This window comes from Ischnura elegans, chromosome 4, assembly GCF_921293095.1.
Source record: "Ischnura elegans chromosome 4, ioIscEleg1.1, whole genome shotgun sequence".
NCBI classification, from domain to species: domain Eukaryota; kingdom Metazoa; phylum Arthropoda; class Insecta; order Odonata; family Coenagrionidae; genus Ischnura; species Ischnura elegans.
The window spans coordinates 115287388-115314904 of NC_060249.1; the positions used below are offsets into that span (position 1 = coordinate 115287388).

Genomic DNA, 27517 nt, shown 5'->3' on the forward strand with positions numbered 1-27517 from the left:
AAATTAACGCAATCACTTGAAGTACGGTTATCACTTACGTAAGTACGGATTTACGTAAGTCGAGGCATACGTAACTCGGGGGATGCCTGTACTATGATGACACAATGACCTTAAGCCTGTACCAAAGCCGGAAGACTGGTAACCAAACTGTTCATGAACACTTGCAAAAATTCAGACTCTTCTTAATTTCCCTGGCACCCTGGTCCCACCATTTTCTCACTCACTACCTTTCGCCGGAGCTGAATTTTGCAAACGTTTATGTGACGTAAGAAGAGATTTGGTTGCTACGTTTGCATTCACGGTGTCTGTCACGTTTGTTAAATTTTTAGTGAACGTGAGCCGATGATTCTTATGTGATCAATATTTCTGCCTAAAATGGTTTATCTACAAACCGTGATTTTGAAGACATTTAAACCGTGAAAACCTGGAAAAACCGTGAATTTTAAAATTTAGATTGAGTGGGAACCCTGCTTGAACATGCACAAACTTAGAAGTACTGAAATTCAGAACTTAAGGTGCTGAAGAAGAAAGAAGAAGGTACTAAAGAAGGTGCTGAAATTCAGAATTGAATTTCAGTACCTTCTTTTGTACATAGGTTTAATGTTTGACTCAGGGGTAAATTGTATGATATCTATTCAATTAGAATCATAGTTTCAAAAGCAAATCTCTTTGAATTACAAAATCGTATGATGTGTGTTCACATTTCATTAAAGTAATGATATTGAATTTAATAATGTTAAAATTCATTTTCAGCTTAAAAAAGAGATAGGAGACTTGAAAAGTCAAGTGGAAGAATTGCAAAAGAAGTCAAGTCAACACCAGGGGGGGAGCTCTCAAGGTGGGCACACGAAAGGCAATGCTGCCATTACGGCTGATGAGGAGGAACTGGGTGGAAGCGAGAAAACAAATCACCTAAGACTGAAGACGTCCCCCGGAAAGGCAAAGGTCAGTTGGCATCATGGTTTTCTTCAATGGCCTTAGCCATCATGTGCATGTAAATCTTTAGATTTTCAAACAGAGCATTCAAGGTATAAAAATTAGCTGTTTACTTTTAGGGTTTACTATTATTTTCAAGGGAGATTTGTAGCGTGATGGTTTAAGTGCTAGCCAACTGAGTGAAGGCTCGTGGGTTCATTCCAAATCCCCATGTAAAATCCTCTTTTAGCGTAAGAATGCCCTGGACAAAGAAACTGACCCCCTAATCTTGACTGTATGAAATATAAATACTTATGCCTTAGTCTGGTGTGAATTCTATTCACTTCCACCCAAAACAACCTTAAGGTTGAATAAATGAGGGAATGATTACCATTAATGAGTTTAGTTCAGTGCTAAGAAATGGCTAAACTTTCACTCAATGCTTCGATATTGGCTGAAAAGTTTTGTTTGGAAAAATAAACTAATGACTCAAGATCCGTGACGTCTCAACTTTATCAGTCCTTTGGAGTGGTGAATACACCCATGTCTCGTATAGCGCAAGGGATGCGTTCCTTGGGGTCTTAGCGCTGTACGAATTTGCGTTATACAAGAGCGTTTTAACATTGGGAAGATAGGGATGCGTTCCTGGTAGCATAGGTCTTGGGTATTGAATTTCCTCTGAAACATCTATATTCCCATAAAAAGCCGTAGAAATCATTATTTATATAAATGTTTATAGTTTAAAACATCTTTAAAGGTAGTATGCACGCATTCAAAGACTATCTCAGGGGTTCGTAATGCATTGCCGGCAGTTGATTATTTTTCTATTTTTCAAACCAGTCGAAAAACAACTATTGTGTCACCCAGGCCCTTTTGTCTCCCATCGAAATGACAGGCAAATGCTACTTTGAATGCCATTTCATAGCTACCGGAGTTTATGAATGATAAATCATTTTAATTTGAAGTCCTCCGAGTCATTAGCAGCTACGTGAAACAGTCTTTAAATGCATTGAAACCTGGCCCAGGTTTTCCTTCCCTGAAAATGAATGATCGAGAATGCATTCTTTTCCAAAAGAATATCGTCTCGTCAACACTAAAAACTGGTTGAGGGGGAAAGGAGCCACTTTCAATCACAGCTTGGAGTTCATCAGAAAATGTTGTGGTGGCTGCGCTATCAACACTTGCAGATTCACCTGATATCGCCGCACTGAAAATACCTGCTTGCCGTTTAAATTCTGGAACCAACCGGAGCTTTCACTAAATGTCTCGGAGCGATTACCACTCTCGTCTTATTGTACTGATTCACTATGAACTTTCCGTATGTGTAGATCGCTTGGTAGAAGTTGGTGCAGCTGAGGTCACTGATTTTAACTTCGTCTTTATTCAGAATAAGGCATCGTGCATTTAAACTTCCGCGCAATATCGCTTTGACGCCCTCCATTTTCAAAGCAATTGACCTCTTTCAATTCCTCTTCTAGGTTTATGGTTTTTCTTGATAAATTCTTGATTTTTCTACACGCATTCCTATTTTTTGCCATATTCTCTTGGTTTTTACTCTGTATGGCTCTATCTAAATCACCTTCTACTGCTGAACTGTATTCCTGAGATGCAGAAGGCCTACGACTGCGGGGAGGGAACGAAGCCATTGTGTTTGAGACTCTATAGCGGAACCTTTTATGTGTTGATGCTATTCATGCGCAACTCGGCCACCGCTCCATTTCTCCCCCGTGAATACCGATGACCTTGAAGGCTTTAGCGTAGACCCTCTACCTGGAAGTCAATCACCCGGTAACCTATGATGGCAAAACTTATGTCTCAAACTGTATTGTTTAAAAAAAACTCATTTCCACTAGCTCCACGCTGAATTGATGATTTAAATTAACTATTGTCATGCTGTTTAAGAGACGAGATAAATTACTTTGGTAAGCCGGCTTTATGGACCCAATGAAAAGTGATGCTTTAGGCCATTGCACAGCAATGGATTTCGATTAATATATAAACAAAAAAGATTTGAGGCAAGCAATAATATTAATATGCGTAAAATGATAGAAATTTCGTGTGTACTTAGCGCAAGTTCACGTTTTATCACGAGAGCGTTTAAGATTTTTGATTAGGCTACACTGCAATGCAATGTTTCCCTGAGGAAGGAATTTGCGCTGTATCGAAATTGCGCTATACGAGACATGGGTGTATAATCAAATCATTTTTCTTTCCACAGCCCAACTCCTCCGGAGGCAGTTTCTTCATGGTGGGTGAGAATTGGAAAAACACTGTCCCAGAAACTGAGTCAGTGAATCAGAGGACCGGGGAAGCAGAGGCAAACAGGAGGCAGCTGGAGGAGCTCCAGAAAGTGCTGGAGGTTGAGAGGCAAGCGTTGGAGGAGGACAGGAAAGCCTTGGAGAGGAGTCGGAGGGCCATGTGTGACAGGGTGAGTGGATGACTTCAGTCCCATTGGAGTACGGGATGCTTGTCGGAGTGAACGATATTCCAGGGAAACCTTTAAAATCAAATTTCATTGTGTTTGGAAAGTTAAGGAATATCTTGGGAAATCAGGAATGTTTGTTATTCGAGTGAATTGGTGATAATGGTGAACCAGTACCAAAAAGAATAGTGGTGAAAAAACATGTTTGAATCCTGTTCAATCATTGAAGGTAAAGGGCAAAAAGAAAAGACAATTGTGAAATGACATAGATGTTAAAATTAAGGTGGTAGTTTTAGAAGGATGCTTCATTTCTTACCACAGCCCCTTGATGCCTAGTTGGATGCGTTTGAGGTGTGATATGAAGACAAGTGACTTTTCGCTGATTATAATTAATTATAGTATTTGTTGTATTTGAAGTATTTGTTGTATTTGAAGTATTTGTTGTTATAGCTGTCTAGAATTCTGCAAACTTGATTATTTTATGCTGCCGTGACTAAGTTACCTCCATATGTGCCATTAAAAACCTTCCCATTTACAGTTTTGCTTCCAAAGTCATTTGAAAAAGAATCTTATTTCTAACATGCAAATTAAATCAGTGGTTGTTGGTGGCTATAAACTTGTCCCTGTTGCCGGTAGAGATGAATCATGTCCTCCTCCACCACCGCAATACGTTCAAAGGGGTTGGGGTGAGTAAGCGTGGGATGGATATTGCCTGGTTGAGGAAGTGGGGGCAGGATGAAGGGAGGTGCAGAGGGCGGGAGGAAGAGAGGGGTGGGTAAAGGGCCTTCAGCCTTGCCTGAGACTACGTTTGGGGGGTGTGTTTTTCTATAACGCACTCGAGCTATGTCACCGCTAGGAGGGGGGAAAATACTTGGGGAGGGGAGTTTGAAAGTTCTGCGTCAGGAAGATCAGCAAAAGGTGGTGGGGGAGAGTAAACAAAGGTTTTGGAAAGAAAGATCTCTCGGAATGGGGGGATGGGGAGGAGTGCTGGGAGCAAGTTCATGTTTAGAGTTGAAAGTGCCTCTTCATTACTAGTAGCCTGATAAATAATTTGGTGATGAATAGAGCCCAATATTTAGGATATTTAACTTTTTTTTCTGGAAAACTACAATACAGATGACAAGATGTTAGCCAAAAAAATCTGTGATGAATTTAGTTCAAGCCCATACTGTATGACTCGGTGCATCAAGGACGAAAGACAGCGAGATGCCATCTCCCTCGTGGATAGCTAGGTGCCAATGCGAAAACTTAATGTACAGAATCTTCAAATCCTCGTTCAAATTGGTAATAGAGAGTCTTGTGGTCCTAAATATGGGCTCGTGTTTTAACTACAGTGGAACCTCGTTAAAGCGAGTACGGGCTATAACGACACCCCCGCTATTACGAGAGATAGCCGATGCACCGTCAATTGACCCTATAATAAGCGTGTTAAAAAATTCGTTTTTACGAGACCCTTTCGGTGTTGGCTCTCGCCATAGCGAGGGTTTCACCGCCGGAAGACTTTCATGAAGACTCCTTAACCTCTGTAATTGCTAGCGATCTGTTAGAAATGAAGTTAATGGAGTGCTCAGTCTCAAATTTATGTGGTAAACTGTCGTTCGATAAATATAATGATGACGAAACAATGCTTTGCATGATTTTTATTCAGTGCGGCGCTTATAAATTGTTCGAATAGTTGGTCGTTATTTGAGTAAGGAAATTTAGTGATGCAAAAAAACATCGCCTTTCGTCTGGATTTATGCTTACGTTTATCGGATAGATGTTTATCTGTCGCTGCACCACTCCTGTTCCTGTATATCTGTTCGCAACAGGTATATTGGCTATTATTTGCTCCACCTCCGGTAAAGCGACAATTCGCTATAGCGAGTGTTTATTAGTGCACCTTGGGGTGTCGTTATATCGAGGTTTCACTGTATGAACTAAATCTGTTTGAAACTATGAACTAAACTGAACTGCTGGAAGTATAGATTGGAATGATTTTTATTTTATATTTGTCTTCCTATTGTCTTACCTAGAATTCAATGCTGCAATAATGTTTTAAATGTAAGAATAGTGTCCCATAAAATAAGCCGTGTGAATATTTGTAGATGTTTATTTTCTCAAACTTTATCATAAGATAATGTAGGAAGCGACTGAACTTTTTATTGTTTTTAGTTGATAATTGTCTAAAATTCCATCTTAAGTAATACTAATGCTTATCGTAGTTCATAAATACAGTGGAACTTGGTTAGTACGTTCCTCCTTAGTACGTTTTCCTCCTTAGTACGATGATTTCTCTCGGTCCCGGTACCATCGGAACAAAATACAGGCAAAAGTATTTGGTTAGTACGTTTGAAAAAATTGTGCTTTCCTGGTTAGTACGCTCAATTGCTAGCCGTGACGCAACCCGCAATTCGTTCTCCAGTATCTTCTTAAGGGTCGTAAAGCTCCGAATTCACGATTTAATTTATTATTACTAGCCATTAACATTCTTGCATTCATTCCACATATCTTTCTTCGACCGTGATGTATCCAAATGCATTTCTCAATTCTTATGATGTGATGAATAATAAAATATGGCCATTTATCAGGAATGTCTGACTATGAAAAACTGCAGCCAATGAGAAGCCCCAATTTTCCCCACCCCGAGCTCCTCACCTTCTGTTGCCCCTGGAGTGCCCACTGCGCACAAATTTCACGAGTGGGCAATTGTTGCTATTGCACAAGTTATCATGATGAAGAAATGAGTCTTATCCAATTCCCACTTTATCTAAAGCAGTACTGCAGTACGTCAATGCTACGGAGTATGTGCGTATTTGACTACTGCTGCGGGAGCAGACGATGCTCTGGATCTCCACGCGAAGCTTAGCTTAAAAATACTTGATCTCGGCACGAAAGTAGACGACGTTAAACAAATTTTTAAAGTAAATTTCAACTGTATAATATAAATCCTTCTTGTAATTACGTCGTAATCTGATAATCTTGCGTGTTATTATTCGATATATCGATCGATATAACAATCGATATGGCTTTATTCCAGAAGCGAATGTGTACGGCTGTTGCCATAATTTAAGGTTAATATAATGTTGTCCAATTTTTATGATGTTTAAAAACAACCCGTTGACATACTCAGGGTTGTTGTTATATTCTCCGAGTAAGCTGTGACAAAAAAGAAATGACTTAGCTTTACTTGTCCTCTTTCAATAAATACATACAGGATAAATCACGGGAGAAAGACGCCGTTTTCATGTAATTGTCTTTGGGTAATCTATGAAACATTGTGATTTTTATTCACATGGTATTGTTTTTCAATGTAGCGCCCATTTTCTTTATTTTAAAGGTGAAAAGAGTTCAGGAAGGCTATCCTACGAGAACTACCGATAGTAATTGTAATTATGACGACTTTTCCACAGATTGCAATAGGGTAGTTTCCTTCATCAAAGAAAACGAAAGGCATTGATTGCGATTCGTTACTCACCATCAGTGTATTCATAATACACAAATTATTTGGTTTTTGAAATACCGGTTTAGACGAATGGCAAGGGTCAAATTTTATCCTCATTTGAAAAAGGCCAGATTGGCGCCCATGCGATTCCACTCCGCATGACGTCACAGGGACCTAGTTTCTACACGAGAGGATAGGAGTTATGCATCGTCTGAGGTTACCAATGCAAGCATGAGGCACAGAGCTCAGGGAAACATGTCTTAATAATCACCTATTAAAACTGGCTAATGTCGGAAAGTTTTCTTCGTTTGATAAGGTATTAATAAACCTTTTTTAAGCCAAGCGCTACCGTTCAGGAAGGTACTCAGCTATCCGCTAGCATCCTGCGACGTATCAGAGCTAAGCCTCGCCTCAAGGTCACCTCACCGGGCGGGAGGGGGAACCAGAAATACGACGTACGGAGATATTTCCCGACATTCATACTTAAGCGTCTCGTTTTCGCGAGCTTGAAAATTTTCACTTTTCATTTAATCGCGAAAAATAGATGTTGTCATTTAAAAATCTAAAAGCGCGAAATACGTACTCCAGGAGTAATAATCTTTCGATTAAGGCAATAAAAAAATAATAGGAAACCACCCTATTACCCCAGCTGCTAATTTTTACTTTCCTTGTTAGCACGTTTTCCTGGTTAGCACATTCATTTTTTGTGGTCCCTTCAGAAACGTACTAAACAAGTTCCACTATATTTTTAATGAAATTGAATTGGCACATCAGATGAGGTATAAGATAAGGTACACAAGTTGAACAAGATAAATTGAAATCTCTGATAAGAATGCTATTGAAAACGTATTTCCTGGTGCTTCATGTTTTGCCCGACTAAATGAAAGTGGGGAGGTGTTGTTCCCACCTGTACATCTCCGTGGCTACTCCTTTTACTTTGGAATCAACATTCTACATCACATATGTATTCTGATAGGAGTGGCGTTTCTTGGGAAGCAGTCGATGACTACAAGTAGAAGAAATAGGGTTAAGGACAGTTAGGTAGACTTTCACTGTGTAACAAACATTGTAGTCAATTTAATTAAGAGTGAGAATTAATGCCAGATTTCGAAATCATGCCAATTGACAATGGGTTGGCATGTCCCATCAACAGATTAAGGCTTTGCATTGATGCGGGAAATAGTATGACAAGACTCTTGTAATGAACCTAAAGATTAGTCCTTGAAACTGCGGTGAGTGACTGAATTTATGGTAATGAAATAGGCTCCACTTACTCATTGTACAACATTTACCACCCATTAGTTTTTGCACGATCTTTATTTTTACAGCACAGTGTGAGATTTGCCTTTTCTTTGTCTCAGAAATTTTCCCTCTATGCTTGTCATCCTTGCACTTTAGTTCTGTGTTTAGTTTATACTTTGCACCAGAAGCTATTTTTCTCTCTCCACTGAGCAGTATTATTTTTTCACCCTTTGTGAGAGGTTGTGACTGAAAAGGAGACAGATGAAGGTACAGTGGAACTTGGTTAGTAGCACGTTTTCCTCCTTAGTACGGCAATTTCTCTTGGTACTGGTACCATGAGCAAAATACAGGCAAAACTATTTGGTTAGTACGCTTTAAATTGTGGTGCTTTCCTGGGCAGTACGCTCAATTACCTTATATGTCTGAATATAGTCCCCCCTTTTTTTCCAAAAATGCCTGTGGTAAAAGTAAAGGGGGGGACTATATTCTAAAACATTTTTTTAACTTTTCCCTAAACTGAAGCCTCAAAATTAGGGGGGAGGGACTATAGTTAGAGAAATACGGTATTTGGCATGAAGCAACCCGTAAGTCGTTTCCTAGTATCTTCTGAGTGTGAAAATGTGCGAATTAATTAGTTATTTTATTATTATCAGACATTAATTAATCTCCTTACATTCCTCCCACATCTCTCTGTCTACGACCGTTATGCATCCAAATGCATTTCTCAATGCGAAAAGTATGCACGTCATTACTTGACAAGTGTTGCGGCAGGAGATGATGCTTTGGATCTCCTCGGGAAACTTAACACAAAAATACTATATCTCTGTACAAGAAATAGAAAGCAGACAACATTGGACAAATGTTTCAAGAGACTTTAATCTGTAGAAGATTAAAAAATCTGCTTATAATAATCTTTAAATTTCTTGTAAATCGTCATATCAATATCGATATATTATTCGATATATTCATCAATATTCTGAGAATGTGTATGGCTGTTGCCGGGATTTTTGGCAAAGAAAATGTTGCCCAATTTTTATTAATTTTTTAAACAACCAATTGGCATAGGTCAGGGTTATTGTCATTTTCTATGAGTAATCTGTGGGAAAGAAGAAATGACCTAACTTAACTTGTTCTCTTAATACAAATACGACAGATACACTGAAGAGTGATGACGTTTTTATGTTATATTCTCTGGCAAATCTACGAAAACATTGTGATTTTCATTCACATGGTATTTCTGGCATTTTAGTGATAATGTTCATTATTTTAAATGTGAAAAGAGTTCAGCACGGCAATCCTACAAGAACTTTGGACAGTAATTGTAATTATGACCACTTTTCCACGGATTGCAATTACCGCAATTGCTATTATTCACTTCCCTGATGTTTTCCTGGATAGCACGTTCATTTTTTTGTGGGCCCTTCAGAAACCTACAAAATAAGGTCTACTGCATTAAGTATTTATGATTCACGCTGAGGGAATGTAATTTTTATATTTACAGTTGAAGGAGTTGGAGACATTAAAGAAGAAAGCAGAGCTGGATAAGGATAACCTGTCCATGAAGCTTGCAGAGGTAATGGCCAGTCTTAATCAGGAGAAGGAAGCTAAAAAGGAGCTCATAGTGACCATGGAGAAGAGGCTGAAAGAAAATTCAGTTCCGAGGTGGGACACGTTGGAATTCTCTCATGAGGATGACAGGGAATACGTCAAAGCCTGTGAATCACGCTTGGGGCTGATACATGAATTTTTATTTGCGCAGGAGAAAAAGTAAGTTGATTTTGTGTTACTCCTCAAGTGTGATTTTAAATTATGCAAACTCCAATGGATATGTCATATACATACATATTTTTTCAAAAGTATATACAGCTAATCCTAGCTAGAATCCTACGAGGACTACATAAATATATATGTAGTATTTTTGCGTATTTTCTTCATCTGCTGTTAAGGCCGCTTTACACGGTGAATGATCATTCGAAAGATCTTTCGAAAGATCATTCGAATGATCATTCGCAAGAAATTCATACGCCGGTACCGCTATACACGGTGAAAGATTTCGGTGAATGATTTCGGTGAAATTTCTGCGCAGAAATGATGCGCACTGGTGCGACTATCGATAGTGTATTTCGATTCTAACGATATTTCCGACCGTTTCTCACCACATGATTTGTTTTGGAACTCGCAGACGATGGAACGCTTTGTTTACATGTGCGCTTCAATATACCTTGGTATTGCTTTGACTTTCGGTGGGGTATGACGCACTAAGTAATGAGAGGAATTAGAACGGTACGAGTTGACAGTGGAAAACCACTTTAATAAATCCTGCGTTTTGTAATCCCGTAACGAAGTACATAATTGGTTGTTTTCGCTGCAGAGCAAAGATGATTATGCTTCAAGATAGTTTGCTCTGTAACATGATCTTAAAGGAACTTACTCTTCAAATGGCTGCCCGAGGTCTTTTCCCTTCCGATTCATTAAATTATAAAGTTGGTGAAAATATAATTTGGGGAAAAACTGCACATTGTTACTCGTTCAGAAAAATCCTATTTCAGTCCCGTATCGACGCCGCAGCGTCCAGCTCCCATAAAAAAAGAACATAATAAGAATAAAGCAAAAGCTCCTCAGGGTTGAAGGCTGGTCGACCATGAGTTTTTATGTTTGGGGTCCCTTCGGGTACTTTACAATCTAGTCGAACAAAGGTCATTCCTGTGCAATAGAAGAAAGGTAACGGGAAGAGAAAAAAGGAAGCGACCTGTTCTATTTTCGAAAGAGTGCGCTTCAGCATCCTCATACTTTCTACAATGAAGTTGGCTCAGTGTCATCTCATTGCTTGCAATCGAAGCAGGGGAAGAAAGTGGACTGTGATATTCATGGGCTAACTTATAGGGTTTGTCCCTTGAATTATAGGCAACCCCGTGAGATTGTGACTTCCTAGGTGGGCCAATGTGATGTCACGGCTCGTTTTGCCTGTAATGTGTTCACCGAATAAACAGATATTTTGTCATTAATTGGGAGTCTCACCCCAAACTTTAGCATTGAAATCATTAAATACAGTTTGATAATTGTAAATCAAACAAAATATAGACGCAATCGAGGAGAAAAACGACGATTTTAAACTTTAAAAATCCGGAATGTTTTTTCCAAAATACATGCTCTATTTTGAGGAATGATGTTTGTGAATTTACTTTCTTTCAAAGTAAATATTAATGATTTGAGCTATCGCATGAGTTAATATGCTTCCAAAGTTTATATATATGATTTTAAAATTCCGAGGTGGTGCTAATGGCAAGATGGATGCCATGCGCTCATATCATTCACGGAATCATTCAAGCAAATTAGGACATGCTCGAAATTTCTTTCGGGTGAGTTCCTTGAATGATTAGAGATAGGCAATATTGTGATCCCATAGGTGAGCCAAGATAACGTAGTGGCTCGCGTTGGCTGGAATGTGTTCACCGAATAAACAGATATTGTGTGATTAATTGGGACTCTCACCCGAAACTTTAGCGCTCAAATCATGATATATACAGTAGAACCTCGGTTATACGACCCTCAGTTATGCGATGACCTCACTTATACGCCGATTTTTTTTGGTCCGGTGAATAACCCCATATGAACCCATGTATTTCCAACCTCAGTTATGAAACTTTTCACTTATACGACGAACTCCGTTACGAAACGTATTTTCCCAGTCCAATGAGATAAAATACCTCACTTATACGACTTTTCAGATAACTGCTCTACGAGAAGATTTCGGTACGCGCGCCGATTTTAGTCACAGGAGCAGGGGTAGTATGTGCTCATCACATAGATATGTCAATGAAGAATACTAAGTTTTAATAATGAGCGATGCTGTTTATTAGATATTAATTTTAACTGCAGTAGATGATCGTTAATTCGGAATATCTATCTCTAACGGAAGATTGTCTAGAATTTTCCAAGGTTATGATTTCCGTCGCCCCAGCGAAATAACACCTAAATGAGCCGTTAAAAATCCTCCCGTACCAAAAATTTGGCTTCCAAGGTCATCCAAAAGAGATTATCGCATTTGCAGTATAGACGTAAGTTGATGGTGATTCAACACGATGATAAAAACAGCATGCATGGTCTCATTCCGTGGGCTAATCCCGCATCCGCGGGACGAATTGAGCCGGGGGAAAGTTGCTTACGCGGCGCGCCGATCAAAATTGACCTAACTTGTATCTCAGTGGGTTTAAATGAAACAAAGTTGGACCTTGAGTAGCTATTAGCTTGAGTCTGCCTGCTGGCAAGCGTTTATTTTTTAACTGAACGAGAGTTAGTACGAATGTCCTCGGAGAATAACTCGCGTCGTCAGTCGTAACGTAATCATTAGAGTCAAATTCAAAACGCGAAAGATTAGGCAGTTCCTTTCGACTCTGGAATGACTTATAACCATTATACCAAAGTACAAAAACAGTCTGGTGTTGTGATCAGATATGGGGAAGCAAAATATTACGTGAAGATGAGTCACACGGCTTGTGAGTCGAAGTTCCCGGCGCTGAATTCGCGTATGAATGCCGACAGAGAAGCTATACCCGGTAGATTCAATCTACTATTACTAAAATTTCACGGAAAAATTCTTTTTTAGTACGTAAACATTTTTGAGAGGGGAGATTTTTTCGAGCTCTTAATATATTTTTGTTCAATCATCACTGACGGCAGTTGCGCGGTTATTTCAAATGCTCACTTTAAAAAAGTGATCTAAGCACCGGAAAAGTCTTGCAATTAGTCACGGAATATCCCGGATACCAGGGGCGGAACTAGGAATATGCTTTGGGGGTGATGGTAGTACCTGAGGGGGCCCCCCCCCCCCCCCCCCCCTGAGGCATCGGGGATTCCCGGAAAATTTAAAAAAAGAGCATGCCTGTAATTATGTTTTACATCATTTTGGCTCCATCATTTACAAAATTTAACTTTGAGTAGATGCAGTTGTTGTTTATCAAAGCTAGACTTTTGTTTTAAATTTTTTTTTCAATTCTCTGCGGCTTTGGAGGGGGATCTATCCCCTCATCGACTCACCATAATTACGCCACTGCTGGGTGCTCCATATTATCTATGGCATGGTATTCAGAGGGAAGAAACAGACAGCTGGGGTCATTTTCGACATGAGGTAAGGGAGGGAGTATAGAAACCCTGTGTTGGAATTAGCCAGGTTGTAACAATAGGCTTAACCAGGGCTTAACGTTCCATCTGCCGGACATGGTGTTGCACTGGAAGTTCCGTCCACACTACTTTCAAGCAGGGATACAGCCATCTCTGAAAGCTTTCTGCCTCGGCCATGACATGAACCCTGGTCCATAGGGTGTGAAGCCTTCGTGATGCATTAGTGAAATTTTGCTCCCTAGTTATGGGGTTAATTTGGATGACTTTCCTTAGGTATTTCATTTCTTTAATCTACAATCATGGGTTTGCCTATAGGGGGTGAAATGAATTTCCTGAAACTGCTTTTAATGAGTCAACTTTTTAAAAAAATTGGCTTCTCTGTGAACATTTAGTGTCATCATTCCGAAATCTCTCCAGTATGATAGCCTTGCAGATCAGTACCAGAAATGCTAGATGTTCAACTGCGGATAATGTTGTTCAGGAATGTAGAATTATATTTCTCTTAAAGTTACACATCATCTGTGGTGTTGCTTGTGTGAAAATAAGATTATTAGGCTTCAATTTCTTGCCTCCAAATGAGTAATTGCATCCTGGAGACAAACCAGCCCCTATAGGAAAGGATTTCATGCTGAATACCGAAAAACCTCACATATGAAACTTCCTCACTTATGAAACTTTTTTTGGTTTTCCGCTGAAAGTTTCATAAGTGAGGTTCTACTGTAGTTTAATAATTGTAAATTGAACAAAATATAGACGCAATCAAGGAGAAAAACGACGTTTTTATTCATTTAATATCTGAAATGTTACTTCAGAATTACTGCCTTTAGACAGTTGATGTTTGTGAATTTATGTTCTCTCAAAGTACATATTAATTATTTGAGCTATTTCATGGGTTACTATGCTTCCTAAGTTTTATATAAAATATTAAAATTCCGAGGTGGATGCCAATGGCAAGATGGACGCTGTGCGCTCATATCATTCACGGAAATCATTCAAGCAAATTAGAACAGGCCTGAAATTTCATTCGAATGATCATTCGAATGCTGGAAATTTCCGTTATACACGGTGAATGATGGATCATTCGAATGATCTTTCGAAAGATCTTTCGAATGATCTTTCACCGTGTAAAGCGGCCTTTAAGCAGATATTGCAACCCTACCCTTGCCGTTGCGAACAGTTACAAACATTTAAAGTGGGTACCATTGATGTTGTGAGAAAATTATATTTTCACAGCAAGGGTAAAAATTAAATAAAACAATTATATTTCAAGTTATTTTTTTATGCATAGTAACCCTCCTTTTTACTCTCCTGAAGAGGTATTTCTTTTTATTACTTTGAAAAATTGATACTGCGTAACAATAGTATTGATTGAATTTTTTGGTTGGTATTAATATTGATTATTGATAGTGATTTTCCAAAATTTGCTGCAGCACTTTTTATTTAGTCGTAGTGATAGCTTTGTTTTATTGATATCCATTTTAAAGTATAAATTAATTATTTTCAGTGACATAAGGCTGGAAGTATGGATGCAGAAGTTATACCAAATCATTGTCTCCTTGATGGACATTGATCCAAGTAGGTGTAAGGAACTTAAAGAAGAGGTTATGAATTTAAAGAAACAAATTTCTGATGACGCTAGTGAGTTGCAGCAGCAAAGGTGTGTTTTACCGTAGAATAAATTTATTTGTGATTGTGTTACTATTTATATTGAGTTTGTACCATGCATGATAAGCAGGAGGTCGAGGACCTTGTGCAATGCGACTGGAACTGTATATGGTAGGAATGTATGACAATTATGATATTGGAGTCAAGTGGAGTAAAAGGAAAAACTTAACTCTACTTGAACACCTTTTAAAAGCATTAGTCAATAGAGGCATTGGTTAATGAAAGAACTGCCCTTAAGTAGATAATAGGATATTTAAATGTCAGTGACTATGTATGGCTTGAATACTTGAAATTCTTCCAATTATTGTGTTGCCATTTGTGTTGTGTACCCCTTTTTTGTTGACCAGTCCATCCTGCTATTCAAACAAAATTTGCTGCATGCTTAGTGTGAGTTTACTAGGTATAAAATTCATTTGCTAAAATTTCTTTAACTAGTGTCATTATAAAAATCCTTTGTTTTTATCGCATTCCAGGGGCCATGTGCGTGAGGCAGAAAACCTTTTGGCTGTTCTTAAGTTAGATTTAGATACATTAAAGGCGAAAGATGCTTCAGTTTCTTCAGCAATTAAGGTATGGAGATTTTTATCCTAGATATTTGATTTGGATTTTAAATTTTAATTCATTTTGGTGAATTAAAGGCTTTCATTATGGCATGTTTGCATAGATGACAAAAGCACATTGATTTTAAGTTTTCTGCGAAAACTTAAATTGAAAATGACCTTCAATAGGGCATTCAATTTGGTAATGTCAAATATACACCAGTATTTTAAAAATATTCTAATTTTTATATGTAGGTATGGGTCGTTTTCTCTTGATTTTGGTTCTGGTTCGGTTCATGGCTGCGGTTCTCAGTTCGAGGTCTAAATTCAGTGCTGAATCAACATTTAAAAAGTTTTATTCCCATATCGTACACAGTATAATTTTTTGGGTTTCCTCTCATCTCAACTCATTGCGCATTTTCCGACTTCAAAAGAAGGCTGTTAGAATCGTAGCCCAGAAACCATCCAGATACTCATGCAGACCCTTATTCAAGGAGCTAGGCCTTCTGCCACTGCCTTGCATTTATATGATGATTACTGTGTTGTACATCAAATCTAATATCATAAGCTTTGCCCTTAATAGTGACCATCACTCCCATCACACGAGATGCAAGCGTGACATACATTACACTACTACAAGGACAAACTTAAACAAACTGGGTCCGAGGGAAATGGGGGTACAACTATATAATAAACTCCCTGTTGGTGTAAAAAATATTAAAAAATTTAATGCATTTAAAAAGGTTCCTTCTTTCAGGTTCATATTACTCTTTGGAGGAATACTTACATGAGTAAAGGGCTTGATGGAATGTTAATGCAATGTGATTTTTTTTTCCTTTCTTTGTTATGAGTGATTATTATATGTGATATACATGTATGCTGATTTTATGCTTTGTGAAGTAACTTATGTTTTTGATGGATGTGCCTTATACCTTGACAAATGTACCTTGGTCTTTTGGGCATCCGGGCTAATATTGGGGAGAGGCGGCACGAATATTCAGAAGGCACAAATAATCCAAACCTTTACTTTAATTTCATGTAATTTTCATAACTCATGTAAATCAAACAATTTATTATTACTTATGCACTTTTTCTGTTTTTTTATGCTGCTTTTGGAATCATTTGCTGCTTTCTTTTCGCGACCGCGAACTTTTTAGCAGCAATAACATGATTTTTCTCGTCTTTTTACTGCTCCATGTACCGTATTTATCTGAATGTAGTCCCCCCTTTTTTTCCAAAAATGCCCATGGTAAAAGTAAAGGGGGGGGACTATAGTAAAACGCATTATTTTTTTTTTTTTTTTTTTTTTTTTTTTAACTTTTCTCGAAACTGAAGCCTCAAAATTAGGGGGGGACTACAGTAGACTCTTGTTCATACGAACAACTTTATTACGAAGCAAATTGTTGGTCCCGACGAAAAGCCTATCCAAGTTACAGTAAAAGAAACGTTATCACGAAATTTTCGTTTTTACGAAATTACGAACTACAGTCCTGGTCCCAGCGGTTACAAAATGAGCTTTATTACGAAGTTTCACGCATAAGGAACGGCATTTAGGTGGATGTTCACTACACTAAGTGTTAATAATTGTGCCATTTTAAAAAGACATACCGCTGTTCATATCTTTGTAAATAACAAAGCTACAAGGAAGGCAGTCATGCTGATTAATGTTCCCCAGACGGCTAATGAACATTTGCTTGACACATTTTTGAATTCACATCTGGACAAAAAGTTATTTCGGGTGGTCAAGATAAATGGGACGCCCTGTATGCACTAGTAGATTCAAGCTCTAAATCCATTCAACGTTGTTCACAGGAGAATGCCGATGCAGACTATCACAAAGCACAAGCACGAGGGTATCGGCAGAAACTAGATGAGGTGACAGCTCGCCTTGCGCACTTGGAAGAGGCTCTTGGCAATTCGCAGAGAGAGGCAGTCGGCATGCAAGAAAGACTGAGGAAAGCAGAAACTGAGGCGGAGCTGATCCCCGTTCTGAAGAATCAGGTAAATGTTGAAACTAGAACTGGGCTTAAGGCTAGTAATTATTTTAATGACTCTGCCACTTATTTCACTTTTCACACTTAGTAAGTGCCAATGTTACTAAAGATTCACTGCGTATTAATTCTTTGTGTATTTTTCCTAATGTTCCTTAAGTATACAATTTAGGGATGGGTCATTCAAATCTTCAAATCCCTGAAACTGTGGAAAATACTGGAGATTCATAAATTAGAATATTTGTACTTTGTTTGTTTTTACAAGTTTTGCATCTTTGGCATAGAAAGATAACCTAATTGCATGTCTTCATTTGAAACCTTATTAGATCGTTGATGTAACAAAATGTAATTTACCACAAAAATAACTTTTGAGTCAACCCAGGTTTTAATGTAATTGCGTCATCATCAGGTTGACCCCTAACCCCAGGAGAATAAAATGTTATGTATGTAGAAAATTGTACCTTGTTATTCCCATGTGGACAAATTCCACTCCCATCTTACTGAAATTTTGTGCTTCAAGGATCAGTTTCTCATCCTCATCAGTTGTGGGTGGCTTCAAATTACCTCTGAAGGGAACTTCACACCAGTCTGCCAGAAATATGGTCACAAATTGTTAGCATTTCCCACTATAAGCTTGAAATTGTCATAAAATCCACAAATTATTTCTCACACTGTAATTCACACTCTGCCCCTCTTGAAAAATGGATGTAATTAAACAAAAATATGGCTCATTTGGTCAGTGGTAGTGTTATGAAATTTCTGTCGCAGACGGGGACAAAAGACATGAATAGACTTTTCTTCTACATGCTAATTGCTGTGGAGTGAAGTGATTTTACATATTATTTTTTTATAGGAATTAAAATTTTTAAGACATCGTAATAGTATTTGAACAAAATATGGTATGATAAATGTTTGATTCAGCATCAACTTCAAGTGGTGACGTCATTTTTAGTGTTTTGATGAATGTAATTTTTAATATCGTTTGATTAACTTTTATAATTTAATACAGATATCAAATGATACCATCATAAATATGTCTTAAATAATGTTTTCCAAATGATCATGCTTTCTAAATCTGATCTTGTCATGAAATATTGTGTCTTTGTAGCCAATGCAGTGTTATGTGAGGGAATTCTCAAGTTTTGGTCTGAATACCTACCTATTTTCAATCTCAGAAAAATAGTCAATAGTAAATATCGTGTGTGGTTCAGTATTAAATGTAACCTTGTGGCATAGAAAATGAGTACATTTTAATCTCGTTCACATTTATTTCTTTTTTAGGTGGAGGTTTATCGGGTGGACTTTGACACAGAGAGGGAGGAACGAGCACGCATGGCAGCCGAGAAACAGCAGTTGGTGGAAGAAGTGCACCGCCTCCGGGCTCGGAATCAGCAGCTCCTTGAAGACATGGAGACCCTGGAGAGGAGGGAAGCCCAGGAGAATCGAACCCCTCCAGATGGAACAGCCACTACAACTGCTCCTGCCGGGTAAGGGATTCATCACAGTACACAAACCAAGTTGTGTCAGGCAAATAGATTTGGTTAAAAGGTAGATTCTAATGCATTGACTGCTTGGTTTTTTTGGGTTTTCTGAAAAAATTGAGTTATCATCTGTGGTAATGTGAAAATTATGAAGCCTGTAAAAGGCTAGTACATTGATAACTACTTGAATAAGGTTTATGATTGAAACTTTCTTTGTATTGCAGTGGTGTGTATCCCAGAATGGGTACTTTCAACACTTTGGCAGCCCCTGGGAGAGGCTCTCAGCATGCATTCATGAATCCTGAGCCCGAACAAAGACAAGCGACCCAAGATAGGTCAGCCAGGGTATGTACTGTGTCTTATTTTAACATTTGTGTGTGTGTTGTCAATTAAATAGCTGGCCATTATTAATCAAATAGTGTTGTACCACATTTCCTCTGGACGACAGTTTCACTGGTGTTGCAATCTGCTGTTTCAGATCACTGAAATGCAGAATCTTTTCTGCCTTTTATATCCTAGCCATTGGTCAAGTTGCTCCTAATTGGCTCTTGCCAACCCCCATAGCTCCTGATGGAGAAAGCCTTCTTTCTCTAAACATGTTTCCATGCCTGGGCTACGGAATAACCATCTTCCCTATTGAAGTTTTCTTTCTGATCTCTATGGCCTCTCATATTATCCTGGGAAAATATCTCCTCTCTTTGGATATTAACTGGGCCTCTTTGAATATTAAGTTGTGCATGTGGTCTGTTTATGTGTACAAAGCTATCGCAGAGAGTTTCAACTGTCTGTTACTCATAGCTCTTTGATGCTCTCTTAAGCAGAATTTCAGTGATGTGGAAGTTTGCCCAATGTAGCTACCCACATAAGTGCATTTCATTTATAAACTCCACTCCCTTGCCCAACTCCCTTAGTTCTCTACAATCTATTTCTGGCTTCTCACCCATGCACCCAATTGTTCAAGACACTCACTCCATGCTGCTAACCTTCATGAGAAAGGGAGTGAATGTTTGTTTTCTCTGGGTTCTAGGACATGAGGGGAATGCCTTTCTCTTTTCTGAACAGAAGCTACCCCCTCAGTGTGATGAGTGTAGGTGCCCTTTAAGTATGCGACATATCCTGGGAGTATGTGACGAATACTGTGATGCACAGGTACGGCTCAATATAGGGAGGGACCTTGAATCCCTCCTAGGAGACCACTTTTGAGCTGTATTTTAGTTTAAGAAATACACCAGAAAATAATTGTATGACTCACATTAAATTTTTAGGAGTATTAATAGATAGTTAACTCTCCTGGGAGTACCACATTGACTTCTTGACTGGAAAACTCTCTAGAGTTATTTTTTTACTTAAACAGTTAAAAAATCATGTCTCAGATCATTATGTTCAGACTGCTTATTTTGCATTTTTTCAAAGCATAGTCACCCACGGAATCGTACTCTGGGGTAACTGCAGTCGTATTAATGAAATCCTTCTATTGCAGAAGAAAGTAATTGGTATTATGATGAATGCTGATAAATTAGCTCATTGTAAGCCATTGCTCATCAAACTTAAAATACTGACAGTTGTTAATTTATATATTTACTCCATTATATTACACACAAAGAATAATTTACCTCATCTCCTTCAGAGACAAAATATTCAGTGTCACAACACAAGGAATAGAAACAAATTAAATTTACCATACTACAGGTTATCCACATCATTTAACAACTACAAGAGCATAGGGATAAGAATATACAATAAGTTACCATGTAGTATGGCAGATATACCTGCTGATAATTTCAAAAATAAAATACTCGAATGGCTTGTTGCAAGACCATTTTACTCCTTGCAGGAATTTTTTTAATCAAAAATCTAGGGATTGCTGGTCCACATATTATAATTGCTGTCAATGTGTAAAAGAAATTGTATTTATATAATATTATTGTCTAAAATTTCATAAGGCTACAATGAATACTGTTTTGATATTTGTATATGTTTGACGTTGGGTCATTCCATGTCAGTTCACCCAGGCATGGCACCCACCGACTCGGATTTTAATGAAATTTTTGTCACTAGCTACTATCACCTATCTAATAACCCATGTAAAATATTTTCACTCTCACTCTCATAGTTTGCAAGATATGAGGAGTCAAAGTTTGAGATGTTTGCTCAGAAGTGGCGCTAGTGGGAGTCAAATTCCAGAGTGCAGGGCACAGGGTAAAAATTCATAACTCAGAAACCACATAATATATTTGAATGAAATTTTGACCCCTTGTCTATCCAAGTGCATAGCTTCCATAGTAATGTCTTTTATTCCCCTTGCATTGTTATGCTAGCCAAAATGATGTCAACAGTTGTTAATTAACCGATTTTTTTAGCTCAAAAACATTACTTCATATTTTCTGAATTATCACCAAAAGGCAGAGCAGTTAACTCATCCAATTTTTTTTTAAATTGAAGGTTAATATGTGCTCCAATATACTGTGAAATAAAAATGGTGGTGTTTTGACTGCCACTATGAGTATTTCAGGTTTTACTTTTTTTTCTGCCCCCGTGAGAGGGATTTTGGACACGTACTGTAAGATAATAAGTATAAGTGTATCCATACCTTCATGAGGATATATTTGAAATATTGGTCAGTAAATCTAAGACCAAACATGTAGTCTAGTGAATGTGGCTCTTGTTCATACAATTTTTTTAATAACAATACTTGGCTTGTGGCAGCTGAGGGGAAAAGAGTCCAAATGGCTCAGAAATGTGAAATGATGCTTTTTCCTGGAATTTACCCATTTTTCAAGTGTTTAGCATATGGAAAAATTGGTATCAACATACATTAGACTCTTACTGTGCATTAAGAGGATAAATGGAAATACTAATTTAAATAAAATTATTTAAATAATACACTTCAATGTGTTTAAGGCATCTCCCGAACATCTCTGGAGGCTCTCTCGGGCAACTAAACGCTTTACGATACCACCAATTCCATCACATGGGGATTTTACATGGCTTATAGCAAAGAATGTCCATGATGCCATTAAAGAGAAATCCTGGTAATGCATGCAAAGATTGAGATATTTTTTGCAGTTCTTGTACCGTCCTGCACAACCATCACTAGAGTAACTCAATTTTTTGACTAAAGCAAAATTTTCCTTCACAAAGCAAAATATTATTCTTTGGGTTCCATAAGCAAAAGCTACATCATGCTACAAATCATCTGAAAAGATGCATAAACTGGAAATAATAAACCTATTCAGCCTCACTTTTCAGTGTTTTTCCATCTACCAAGGAATAAGAGAAGTGCAACCTCTACATTAGGAAGAATAAAATTTTACAATGTATCACAGTGAGGGCATGATAAATCAAAATAGATTCTAGGGTACCACTTTTAGTCTTCTGCCAAATCTTCTTGTGTGAAGATGCTCCATGGGTGTCCAAGTTTATTCTGTGTGTACGATCAGTGTATTTTTACCTGTACATTAATAGTGTGTGCTATGAGTTAGGCAAAGCTGCTCATTGTGAACTTCAACATTAAAAAAGTTTAGTGTCTCCACTGTGCATCAAAATGAGCAAATTTTTGAACTGTGCAGCATTGGAAAAGTTACCGCATCTGATTGCCTCAAAAAAACCTACACACCAGTGGTGCAACTGAACAAAATTGAGATCATGAGTATACTTGAAAAACAGCTGTTATCTCTCAGAAGTGGTGTACCTGGGGAAGTCCTATCCAATGTCTGCGAACATCACAGAATATACTATTTGAAAAAGTATGAAACCTACCAAATATATTGTCTTCATCCTTTTAAGAGCCACAAGAAGAAAATATCAAAATCACTGAGAAATTTAAGTCTTGAATTTGCAGAAAAGGCCTGTAAAATCCCAACTCTTCGGAAATTAGTGCCAGGAATGAAAATATGCCAGCCATGTAGGGAGGAAGTACAGAAACACTCCAGGTTTGGAAATGAGCTTTCTGGTGTTGAAGAAGTAGATAGTGACAGCAATGATAGTATTTTGAATTTTGAAACAACATTATCCCCAGAAAAATCAACTGAGCTACTTAACAGAACGCTGCAAGATAGAGAGGAGTCACCTTTAAAATTTCATGGCATATCATCTCACAGAAGGTCAACCTATGCTAAAAGGAAAGTAGACAGTGGCGCCGACTCCATGGGGCCTGAGGGGGCCCGAGCCCCCACAAAGATTCGTTTGGGGGGGTGGAGCCCCCTCAATAATTCAAGAAAATAATTAGGTTATATTATGCTTCGTGAAATCACAAAAATATATTGGTAATTTTTATTTCCCATGTTTGACGATAGTTACCTTTTAAAATAAATTCAACAATGTGTTAAAACAAATAATTATAAGGTTAAGCAGGTTAACTGAATCAAGTGGTGTGAATTAGATAGTGTTTCGGTGCTGCGACACACTTTGAATTTAACGTCTTCCCGGGGCAAGACCTCCGACATGGGCCCCCCCAATATTTTTTATAAGTCGGCACCCCTGAAAGTAGAGTCAGCATGCAGTAATTTTAAAAGGAAAGTTAAAAGAGTTCTTGATAAAGAATTATCTCCAGAAAAGGATAACCCAAAACTGCCAAAAGAACTACTTCAGAAAGTTCATGATATGGATGTGCTCATAGACTTAATCAAACAAAAAGTTGACACATCAAGCACTCATCAAGGAAAGTATCATTGGTACCAACTTTATGGAGCAGGAAGAAAGTAATGGAAGAGTTTCATGTGAGTGAGTACACTGCCCGCCAAGCAAGAGAACTTTGCAGTGACAATGGAAAATTGGCTGCACCTGAATTGAGAAAAAGGAAGGCAAATATAAAACATTACAATTAGTTAGGACTTTCTATAAAAGTGATGAGTACTCCAGAATGATGCCTGGAAAGAAAGATTCCATTAGTATCTCCAAAAATGTACACGTTCAGAAGAGATTATTACTTGCTAACTTGAAGGAATTGTATTCCACTTTTAAATTTGACTTCCCCAGAATTAAATTAGGCTTTTCTAAATTCTGCAACCTAGGTCCAAAATGGTTTTTGGTAGCAGGATCTCCTGGAACGCATTCAGTGTGTGTTTGCACAATTCATTAAAATGTCAACTTACTGCTTAATGCCTGTAATATAGAGGAAACAAGCCAGGACCTAGTTGGTTATTTAGTGTGCTCTAGAAAAAATAGGGACTGTATACTGCAACATTGCTCTCAGTGTCCTTCACGTGAAAAATTGAAAAGCTTACTGCTGAAAAAGCTTGAAGAATTTGACCCCGGAGATGAAGTTTCATACAGTCAGTGGGTTTCCCGTGACAGATCTCAACTGGTGAACTTCACTGTGACATTTGATGAGTACCGATTAACTTTAATTGAAAGAGTGGAAAAACTGGTGCCCCATTCATTTATTACGAAGGTACAGGCAAACTACCTTAAGCAAATGAAAGAAAATCTTGGACCCCATGAAGCAGTTGTTCTCTTTGACTTCAATGAGAACTATTCATATGTTATCCAAGATGAGGCACAAGGGTATCACTGGACAAGTGATAGTTGCACGGTACACCCTGTTGTGATTTATACTCGAGATCACCTGACGAAACAGCTTATTATTTCCAGTTTATGCATCTTGTCAGATGATTTGTAGCATGATGTAGCTTTTGCTTATGGAACCCAAAGAATAATATTTTGCTTTGTGAAGGAAAATTTTGCTTTAGTCAAAAAATTGAGTTACTCTAGTGATGGTTGTGCAGGACGGTACAAGAACTGCAAAAAATATCTCAATCTTTGCATGCATTACCAGGATTTCTCTTTAATGGCATCATGGACATTCTTTGCTATAAGCCATGTAAAATCCCCATGTGATGGAATTGGTGGTATCGTAAAGCGTTTAGTTGCCCGAGAGAGCCTCCAGAGATGTTCGGGAGATGCCTTAAACACATTGAAGTGTATTATTTAAATAATTTTATTTAAATTAGTATTTCCATTTATCCTCTTAATGCACAGTAAGAGTCTAATGTATGTTGATACCAATTTTTCCATATGCTAAACACTTGAAAAATGGGTAAATTCCAGGAAAAAGCATCATTTCACATTTCTGAGCCATTTGGACTCTTTTCCCCTCAGCTGCCACAAGCCAAGTATTGTTATTAAAAAAATTGTATGAACAAGAGCCACATTCACTAGACTACATGTTTGGTCTTAGATTTACTGACCAATATTTCAAATATATCCTCATGAAGGTATGGATACACTTATACTTATTATCTTACAGTACGTGTCCAAAATCCCTCTCACGGGGGCAGAAAAAAAAGTAAAACCTGAAATACTCATAGTGGCAGTCAAAACACCACCATTTTTATTTCACAGTATATTGGAGCACATATTAACCTTCAATTTAAAAAAAAATTGGATGAGTTAACTGCTCTGCCTTTTGGTGATAATTCAGAAAATATGAAGTAATGTTTTTGAGCTAAAAAAATCGGTTAATTAACAACTGTTGACATCATTTTGGCTAGCATAACAATGCAAGGGGAATAAAAGACATTACTATGGAAGCTATGCACTTGGATAGACAAGGGGTCAAAATTTCATTCAAATATATTATGTGGTTTCTGAGTTATGAATTTTTACCCTGTGCCCTGCACTCTGGAATTTGACTCCCACTAGCGCCACTTCTGAGCAAACATCTCAAACTTTGACTCCTCATATCTTGCAAACTATGAGAGTGAGAGTGAAAATATTTTACATGGGTTATTAGATAGGTGATAGTAGCTAGTGACAAAAATTTCATTAAAATCCGAGTCGGTGGGTGTCATTTTGAAAATTTTTGGGTGATTTGACGTGGAATGACCCCGTTGTCTATTGCTGAAAAGGCTTAACGACAGTAATATTATTATTATTATTACTAATTTGAATGGTATACAGCAGACTCCCGACTATCTGACTGCGGTTTATCCGTGTTGTGGATTATCCATGCATGAGTTCACGTTTCTCTGACTTTCTCCAAGATCTTTATAAAAAAAATAAAATCGCACCAGGATATCTGAATTTTAATGCAAGGCTACAATGGGGTTATTATATCCATTAGAGGGAGGGGGGGTAGACTCTTTCGGGAAAACCCTTTCAAGTCTTCCCCCCCCCTCCGTCTCACCAGGGCCGTCCTCCAACGGTTGTTTTCTCAGTTCTCAATACAACCTCCACTTGAGGTTTCCAACCCAACACCTTCACTGCCCCCTCCTGACACCAACTACTTCCACCCTCTCCCCCATCCCCTTCAAGGAGTATTTATGTTTGCTTACCATTCAAATTTGTTGTACTTGATAATGACCTCAAAGGTTCGAAACATGTCGTACGGACGAAATAAATCAGTGGAAGTCAACGAAGTCTCCTTTTCATTTTCGAATCAGTCCAAAGAACTGCATTAAACAAGTCTGAGAATTTCCTTGGAAGAAGTTAGCTTGGTGGTGTAATTGGTGACATACATGACTGGCAATCGTGAGATTTGGGTTTCAATTCCAGCTAAGCCGAATGATTTTTTGCTGGTGAATTTCATAGGGGAATCACTATGGGAATATGCTTAATTTCATGCAAAATTTCTGATTAGCTTTTGGGTTCTGCAGTAGAGAAGATAGAAATATGTAATATGATGAGTTATTTTCAATTGTTCTTGGTAGCTTTTTTCATTTTTGTATTCGTCTGCATTTTTCAGGGATCTTCAGAGCCCAAGATATATACCTGTCCCAAGTGTTTCAAGGCGTATATGGAGCTTGGCCCTCTGGAAGTCCACGTGAATCAATGTCTTGACACTCCTTGATTTTATGCGGGGAAATTTTTTATGACAATATGGCATAGGCTATGCTGCAGGGAGTTACCTTATTGTAAGAATTTTATTGACTTTAGCCAAGACTGGTTTTGTGTGTTGTTGATCATCTCCAACGAAAGAGGTTTTCTGGAGTTTGAAATGAGGGAGTGAAATCATTTTTATACTTTGTACTTGGTGCAAATATTGGTGCTAGAAGTTTGCCAATGGAATTTCATTGTTGTTTGATGTGAAGCCTTTCAAATTTTATTAGTATTTTATGGAATTTTCAGCCTGGTTATGATGGTTACCACATTATGTATTAAACCTAGTTTATGCTTATGTATATACACGATGACGTAAGATCCAGAATAGAGGATGATAGTGGCAACATCAAGAAGTGATCAGCCTGTGCCATTATTTTATTATAATATCTTCATGTTCTTCCTCCATCAAAACATATTTTTCTAACCCAATAAAACTATCTATTCCAGTTGGTTATTTATTGAATGCTTTAATGAAAAAATGGTAATTCCAAAACAGCCATGTGAATGGTGTAAAACGCGATGTACGGGTGATTAAGCAATAACAAGACTCCTCACCAATGTAATTTAATGGGAGTTTATTGTGACTCCAAAAAAAAAAAATGTACACAGCACACTGTAACACAGCCAATATTCACTCAGGCGACACGCACGCACGACCCTTATTGCCAGCCCTCTAACCAAAAACTAACGGCTCTTTTCGCACCCCTTACTCCTGCGCCAATAGAGGGCTCCTCGCCCTCTATTGGCGAGCCCGTAAATCGTGTGCTAGTGACTCGCTCAGGGGCGCCACAATTGGTAGTGAAATTTGAAATCTATAGAATAATGTATTATGGTTAGTATTAGTATTAATGTGATAGTAACTGTAAAATAAAGTTCAAAAACTATAATCAGGTCCT

At 38.0% G+C, this 27517-nt stretch overlaps 1 protein-coding gene across 3 annotated transcripts in view; it reads left to right on the plus strand.

The window, feature by feature from the left end:
• Window positions 1–27067, plus strand: part of LOC124157930 (optineurin) — a 38830-nt gene extending 11763 nt beyond the window's left edge. For all 3 annotated transcript variants that reach the window (XM_046533026.1, XM_046533025.1, XM_046533024.1), the window contains exons 7-15: window positions 754–945; window positions 3134–3343; window positions 9505–9770; window positions 14629–14781; window positions 15263–15359; window positions 17141–17329; window positions 18601–18806; window positions 19025–19145; window positions 26485–27067. In XM_046533026.1, coding sequence (XP_046388982.1) covers window positions 754–945; window positions 3134–3343; window positions 9505–9770; window positions 14629–14781; window positions 15263–15359; window positions 17141–17329; window positions 18601–18806; window positions 19025–19145; window positions 26485–26589 — 1539 coding nt within the window. In that variant the 3' untranslated portion in view covers window positions 26590–27067. The remainder of the gene's footprint in view (window positions 1–753; window positions 946–3133; window positions 3344–9504; window positions 9771–14628; window positions 14782–15262; window positions 15360–17140; window positions 17330–18600; window positions 18807–19024; window positions 19146–26484) is intronic.
• Window positions 27068–27517: the final 450 nt, after the last annotated feature.